A 7887-nucleotide genomic window follows, 5' to 3' on the forward strand; every position below is an offset into this window, starting at 1 on the left:
AGTAGTATCCATGTAGAAGATGTAGAAGTTTGGACGTGATTTCCGACTTTGAAAAGCGTACATTTATTTCTTTAATTTATTTATACATATGGGGATTCCGGAATCGATAGCCTTAAGCTCTTCACGTGTAAGGAATGATGTCCCTCGGCGATCATACAATCCGGGGAAAGGGAAGGAAGAAAGGAATGGGTGGGGAAGAAAGCGGCCTGGGACCTGTTTGTTAGATACCAACCCGGCATTTGCTTGGTATAAATGAGGAAAACCCAGGAAAAATCTCTCAGGATGGCAGACCTGAAAAAGCTGTTACACCTTTTCGACCGAGTGACCCCACTGGGAATTGAACCCGGGACAGCTCGCACCAAAGGCGTTAGCAACTACGCCACGTGTTTCAGTAACCAAAATAACGCACCGAACCTGGAATATAATAAATATGAAACTTTTACTTGCAATTGTTAACGAGTTACAACTGGACCGTAATTACAACGCAAACCTGTATCATGTTACAGCAGCTTTCCTTAGCAATGGTCAAGCAATGTCTCAACAGTGCAATCACGGCATGGTCATCCGGTCCAATGTGCACATTTGTTCCGTTTGCGTACATTTTAACATAGCTACATAGGACAGGATGTACAATTATTAACAGTGGACTCCAAAACATTTAGGTAAAAGAGTGCCTCCACCGCAGATCGAACCCGGGATTACGCGCACCACAGAAAAGCATGCTAGCCACTCCGTTAAGGGGAGGAAGGCACTCCAATGTCCATGTGACACAAGAGTTGTTTATAATTGATACATTCACGTAGCTTAGGTTAGTAATACTAATGCAGACCTATTCGCCTGTGTGACAATTTTGTATTTTAATTTTCAGATGCCACGAACGTACAAAAAGAGGACCAACTCTAGAAGACCTATCATGAAATGGAAGCCGGCGACAATGCAAGCAGCAGTGAAGGCAGTACAAGCTGAAGACTCCATTTTCAAAGCAAGTAAGGCTTTTGGTGTTCCCTTCGAGACACTACGCGGACACGTACACCAAGGTAAGATAGGCACAGTTAACATTGTTATAGGTGGCCAGCCCGTGTTCAGTGTAGATCAAGAGAATGCTCTAGCATACCGATTACTAACATTGGCACAGAGGGGATTCCCAGTTACATCAGGGTGACGTTCGTAGGGCAGCCTTTCGTTATGCTGAATGGTTGCAAATAGATCACCCGTTTAACAAAGCGCGCCGTGGAGCAGGGCATGACTGGTTCTACAGCTTTATGCGTCGCCACTCAGAGCTTTCCATACAGACACCTGTTGGCATATCGCAAGCTCGGGTTTCTGGTTTAACACGCTAAAGACTGGATGAGTTTTACAATATGCTGGAAAGGGTATTAATTGAACCCAATCTTCAAGATAAGGGTGCAAATGTGTTCAATGTAGATGAGACTGGATTGCCTCTGAACAACGAGCCTCCAGACGCAGTCGTCGCTAGAAAAGGGCAACGTGATGTTGTGTCGCTTACATCCAAGGAAAGGGGGGAAAACGTATCAGTGATTGCGTGCTGCAATGCTACGGGCATGTTTCTCCCATCGTTTGTGATTTTCAAAGGGAAACGATTAAAGAACGAATATCGTGATGGTTTACCACCAGGCTCCCAAGTGCTAATGACGGATTCTGGTTACGTCAACGACGTTGAGTTTCTAGAGTGGCTAAAACACTTCGTCAAACACAAGCCACAGGGGCCTTGTTTATTTCTCATGGATGGCCATGCAGCCCACACAAAGTCGTTGGAAGTACTAGAGTACTGCCTTGAACACGAAATCACAGCTCTGTGTCTTCCGAGTCACACGACTCATGCTTTACAACCATTAGACAAAGCTGTCTTTCGCCCTCTTAGTTTATTCTTTAAACAAGCTTGCAACCAGTGGGTATTCTCAAACCCAGGAAGATCACTAACAAAAGTACAGTTCGGTCAGCTCCTGAATCAGGCATGGGGGAAAGCTGCCACATTGGGAAATGGTGTAGCAGGTTTTAAAGCTACTGGCATATTTCCATTGAACAGACTGGCCATTAGTGATGACAAAATTATCGACGTCTCTGTAACGAACGCGTCTCATGAAGAAGGAAGGCTAGACAATGAACAACCGACAAGACAGGAATCACAGGTCACGCTTGGAGTGCGGGAGAGTCTGCCTTCTCCTGCAAAGAGAGCTTCACACAAGACAGAGAAAAGAGCCAGGCAGGGCACGGAAATACTTACTTCCCCCGATCATATTTCACAGCTGACAGGGCAACGAGGTAAGTTTGCACATAGACCTACACCTAGGTCTCTTCAGTTGGCGGTGGCAAGTACTCAAGGCAATGCGGCACGTACTGCCGCTTTTGCTGACAACAGAAACATCTGTGGGTTTTGTGGACGACCATTCAGCAACGAGACATATACCAAATTCTTGGAGTGGATACAGTGCCAAAGTTGCGACATCTGGTATCACGAATACTGTGTCGGTGCTTTTTATAAAAAAAAAAAAAAAAAAAAAAAACAGTTTGTTTGTGGAAAATGTTAAACTGAATGTTTGTAGTAGAACTTTGTGTACAGACAATGTTGAATTGAAAGTGTGCTTGAAGGTGGAAAATTTCTAGTGATGATGTATTAAGATATAATGGTTTATGACGAAGTAGTGGTACCTAGTAGAACATATGATTAGTAATAAACATGTACCCAGTTCACCCCATGCACCTACCGACTTCACCCCCACAAACGGGGTGAAGCGGGTAAGTCGCCGACTTTTCTTTTTCTCTCTTTCCTTACTTTATTGTTTCACACTTGTACGTCCATTTCCATTGAGTTTATAGTAAAAGGTTCACTGTATCTAGCATGAGTTTTAATTTTCAAATAACTATCTGCATAAGCACAGTGTAGTGCATTTTATCCTTAATACATTGACTTCACCCCCAATGACTCTATTCAAATTTTGGTGAATTTTTGAAAACCAGATGTCGTTTTAGGTAAGAAATGGGGCTACTATGAACAGCTGATTTTGGTGGGTCTAAAAATCAGTTCGTGGGTAATAGTACGGTATATTCTAAAGAAAGGTAAATGACATTATACTGGGCAAGTCATAGACAAAGAGAGCTGCAACTGGAAAGTCAAGTTTACGCGCATTAATAAAACAGGTACCAGTATGACATTCTATTGACCCGAAAATGTAGACAGTGATATGGTTTGTGCAAAACACATTGTTCCGATGTTACCAGAGCCCATTCTTAGTAATCGAGTGCTTCTTAAGTTTGGTGGCATCTCTTTTGAAGGTCTCAATTTGCAATAAGGTCAAGCATGTTCCAATCGCATACAAATAGTTTGTTACCATCCTGTGTAGTGTGAATAGTGCTTATCCATCGTACCGAAAAAAATATTTGCGTATCTTTAAAAACGTCTCTGTTAGATTCATATGAACATACGGACCTCTTACTACAAGAGAGACCTTTTAAAGTTTTAAATATTCAAGTTGCAGTAGTGATACGATGGATATCAACCTTCAAGAAATATTGGGTAAGTACATTTTAAAAATATTTTCTGTAGACCGTTAGGAAAATCGCACAACTATGTAATATATACCAAAATGTTCATAAAACTCGCTTCTTTTAAACTCAATATCAAAGAATACCATAGAGCTTATAGGCAGAATTTTATAATAACAATTAACATTATGTTCAAAGTAGCCCCATTTATGGGGCTACTTTGAACACTCGTATTTCATTTTTTTCCAGCTGAAGACACTATCCGATAACAATGGTTATCAACAGAGTGATAGCACTTTTTTGTGCCATGGTTTTAAAAATATAACATTGGGTTTACAGTATGTTGTTTACAAAATATTTAAGAACATGTGTTATTTTTGTATCAAAGTAGCCCCATTTGACGGTAGTTGATTTGTGTCACTTCCGGTTATAGTTGAGAGATTACAGTGAAGATAAAATTTATTCTTAAAACTCTTAATTGGTTGCAGAGAATCGTTTCTCGCCATCTATTACAATCAAACAGATCCAGGGAGGCGAAGGGTCATTCGCTCCTTCATCGGCACAGCCATCAGTGTTGCAAAAGCCCGGTGACAAAGAAAATAATGTCTTTCACAACCACCCCCAAGAATCTCCCAGACCCGTTCCCTGAGTACTGTTTTTACTCTAAACCGATTAGCGTTAAAATAGGAAATAGTTTATTTCTGAATTTGCAGCCACTTTCGGTTTGAATAGAGACTTAAGAGATAAGTTGGCACTCATTCTTTGAACGCTAACATTGATAGCAAAAACCGCTTATCGCTGTCACTTATCCCTTTGGCTCTGTAGATCTATGAAACCAACAGTTGTAGTGAATCCTGTTGGGAGATTGGCAAGATGTACTAAATGTGTTAGTATTGGTAATATGAAACTGATTAAAAGTAGAAAGAGTTGTATTGACTCTGCATATTATATTCGTTGATATGACTTTTGCAAGAAGGGACGAAATATTTGTTTATATTGTCCAAATTTTGTGTGTGTCTGTATATTGATATATTCAGTGAAAATCATATTTGGCATTAAAGTACGTGTCCAGTGGTATATTTCGTTAATGATTTATTTGCAGTGTTGATATATAATTTATATATGAGAATGTTAATGTGTAGTTAGGCCTATTTAGTAAGCCTAACAGTATATGGAAAGTTTCTATTTAACTATCAATTGCAGGACATATATGAAATTTGAAGAGTAGCAACAAATCCCTATTATTCCCGGATTTATTTATTTATTTATTTAACAATCACCAGACACAGTACAGATCAGAAGCCATTTTATACTGGATACCTAACAATAACAATGGAAACAATGGAAGTTTGGGCCAGAGCCTGTTTAGTAGGTACCATCCCGGCATTTGCCTAGTAGGACTGAAGTATGACTTGGAAAACCCCAGTCAGGATGATCGGCAGCGGGAATCAAACCCACGACCTCCCGAATACGAAGCCAACGCCCTACCACTTGAGCTACTTTGCTCGGTAATTTTTATCTAGAAAGCTAAAGATGGAGACAAAATTTATTCTTAGGACGCTTAAACGATTGTAGAAAACAGTTTCTCGCTATTTATAACAGTTCTTGCTCTATAATTATGAACGCTAAACCGGAAATGGTTTATTTCTACCACTTCCGGTTTAAATATCACCTTTTCAAAGAAACTCTGTTCTTAGCCTTTGAACCTCTGCATAGGAGCTAAAATTGATTGTGATCTGTCAAGTATTTCTCGAGATTCATTGTCACTCGGACGGACGGATACATGGACAGACTATAAATGTACACTCATGTCCAAAATTATTGTCGCAGGTCTACAACTATGTTGTTCTACGAATATAATTTGATAACGAATTCGCCCGGAATTTCTTATAATGTTAATATGCGTATAATCGGCAAAGATATGTATGTGGCAAATTTCATGTCAAAAGAGCAGTAAATAAGAACAATAAAACGAAAATAAAACTTTCTTCTCCATTTAGCAACATTTTGTTTTATTCATTCTAATTTTCGTATTTATGATTCTTTTTCTATGAAATTTATCACAAGTATACATTTCCCGATTATAAACATAGTATCAGTATTAAAAGTGCCCTGTAACATCATTGTCAAAGTATATTCTTACAAGAAGACAGTTATAGATATGCGACAATCATTTTGGACATGAGTGTACATAATTGAGCTTTGGTAAACCACATTCCTTAAAAGTTACTAAATGATTAAGTTTCTTATTAAATAATGTTAACAATGACTTACGCAAACCCATTGAAAAATCTGAAGATGAGGAATAACCCAAAATACTGGGAAATACTTGATGCGAAGCCACATACTGCATCCAATATTAGAGCTCCGAAAAGAAGCCACTTCCGTCCTTTTACGTCAGCCAAGGAACCCCAGAAATACGAGCCCATAACCATACCTGTAAGGAGGAAAAGTAAAAACATTAAGTTTAACGAAAATTCATTAATTTCTTTTCTTTAACTAATAATATTTCATTCGCAGAAATTGAAAAATTAAGATTTAAAAACGAAAGGAAGATTGGATTTGTTTAACCCTACGTACGCCAAGGGATTACGCGTAACCCTGCACACCACGGGACCGTTTAAAAATGTCCACCACATAAATCAGAAAATGTAATAGGTTTCTCTATTTTGTGCCTTCAGCTTTATAGTTAGTACATAATTTGAGACGAATATTACATTTTCTGGGACAGAAAATAATGATTTATGTGACAGACACTTTTTAACACTTCCTTGATGTGCGGCGTTACGCGTAACACCCTTCGTGTACGTAGGATTCCACTTTTAACACGTTAGCTGCCATGTGGGTCCGATTGGACCTACTAGAGTGGTGTAAGAAAATGTTCTCGTACGTCCGATCGGACCCACAATTTTTAATTTGTCGAGTTGTCCTTACAGTACTTGTATTTTAAAGTGCTGCCTCTTGTGTTGATGATCTGTAGTGTTTCTATCACACAAAATATAGGAGATATTTATGCTGTAATTTTGTTGTTAGATGTTGCTGATTAACGCCGCTAGAGGCGCTGAATATCAATTAACAAGTATTTGCTGTTTCTGTAGGGCCGATCGGACCTAAATGTTGCTTTTTGAGTGACTTACTCTAATTTATTTTAACAAGATGCCAGTATTGTGAAGTCCCCGTCAATTTGTTGAATTTTCAAAAAGGTCTAGATCACTATATTGTTATTTCAAATGACAATAAGTTCTGCACATATTTCTTCGTTTTTCATTGCACAAAGAAACTACTTATTAGCACTAAAAGCAGCAGGAACTCATCAACACTTCTTATACAACATTATATAATAATGAACAAATGACTAACAGAATTGCAAGTTCAACTGTAATTTATCCCCTAGCCCATAAACAAAAAAAATACACGAGTAGGTCCGATCGGTCAAGTTAAGAACATGATACTAAAGAAACATCCATAAAAATTTTTATCCTAATAAATCTGTGCAGTTTTTAACCCACCTTGGTGTACGTTGGGTTAAGCAACATGTACTGTAATAGCACTTTATTTTAATTCAGGGGGGAGAGGGGAAAACGAACAGTGGTGCAGGAAAGACTACCCCGACTAATCTTGGAAAATACATCTCTGTATTCGAAAAACACTGTCTTATCTCGTCTCGTGGACAACCTTGAGTACTCCCCCCCCCCAATATTTTATTTTCTCCGGCGCTTATGATAAGAACATATATATCTCTCAGAAATTATTTAGAGAAAAATCACACTGAGAACCAAAGATCATTGCATTTATAGATGAGGAAGACTATATAACTCACCTAAAAGAGGTGCTGCATTTAGCCATCCTTTATCTTCTGACGCCATCCGGAAGTCGCATTGTGCTGATGGCAATACAAATGATAGAATAGTGATTCCTATTGCACTGTTGAAGTACACAGCCCCGCATAGCAGAAGTAACAAGTAGTGAAATTTTCCATATTCTGAAATGAAATTTTATATATATATAAAAGCAAGAAAAAACATGAAATGTCAATCATTTAAAACTTGTAATATAGTGTAAAATTGAAAGATTTGAGAATAACCTCTTAACCTTTATCTTTCCTTGCGAAGTAATATTTATAGAATTTGTGATGCGAATTATTAATTAAATTAAGTACAGCAAGAATGACACAGCCATGGTGGCGTGGACTGTAAGGCACTTACTTGGCAGTTGGGCAGCCATTGGTTCTACGCCCAGTGTATGGGAAGCAGTAATTTATTTTCACGTTCTAGCATAGTTCCAATATGGTTCAAGGGTTAGTTAGGATCTGTAAAATGTGTACCTGAGGCCGGACGGGTAAAGGCCATGAGAGGATAATGCTGAATTTCTGAATACGTGCGT

General features: G+C 38.6%; 1 protein-coding gene across 1 annotated transcript in view; it reads right to left on the reverse strand.

Moving 5' to 3' along the window:
• The window catches only part of LOC145678836 (synaptic vesicle glycoprotein 2C-like), a 105432-nt gene extending 97949 nt beyond the window's left edge, over nucleotides 1-7483 (reverse strand). Inside the window, exons 1-2 of the mRNA XM_081749389.1 lie at nucleotides 7325-7483; nucleotides 5779-5941 (exon numbers count right to left, since the gene is read on the reverse strand). Coding sequence (XP_081605515.1) covers nucleotides 5779-5941; nucleotides 7325-7370 — 209 coding nt within the window. The 5' untranslated portion in view covers nucleotides 7371-7483. The remainder of the gene's footprint in view (nucleotides 1-5778; nucleotides 5942-7324) is intronic.
• Between the last annotated feature and the right edge of the window lie 404 nt (nucleotides 7484-7887).

The sequence above is a fragment of the Thermobia domestica genome, chromosome 2 (assembly GCF_964235325.1).
Source record: "Thermobia domestica chromosome 2, izTheDome1.hap1.1, whole genome shotgun sequence".
Taxonomy (NCBI): domain Eukaryota; kingdom Metazoa; phylum Arthropoda; class Insecta; order Zygentoma; family Lepismatidae; genus Thermobia; species Thermobia domestica.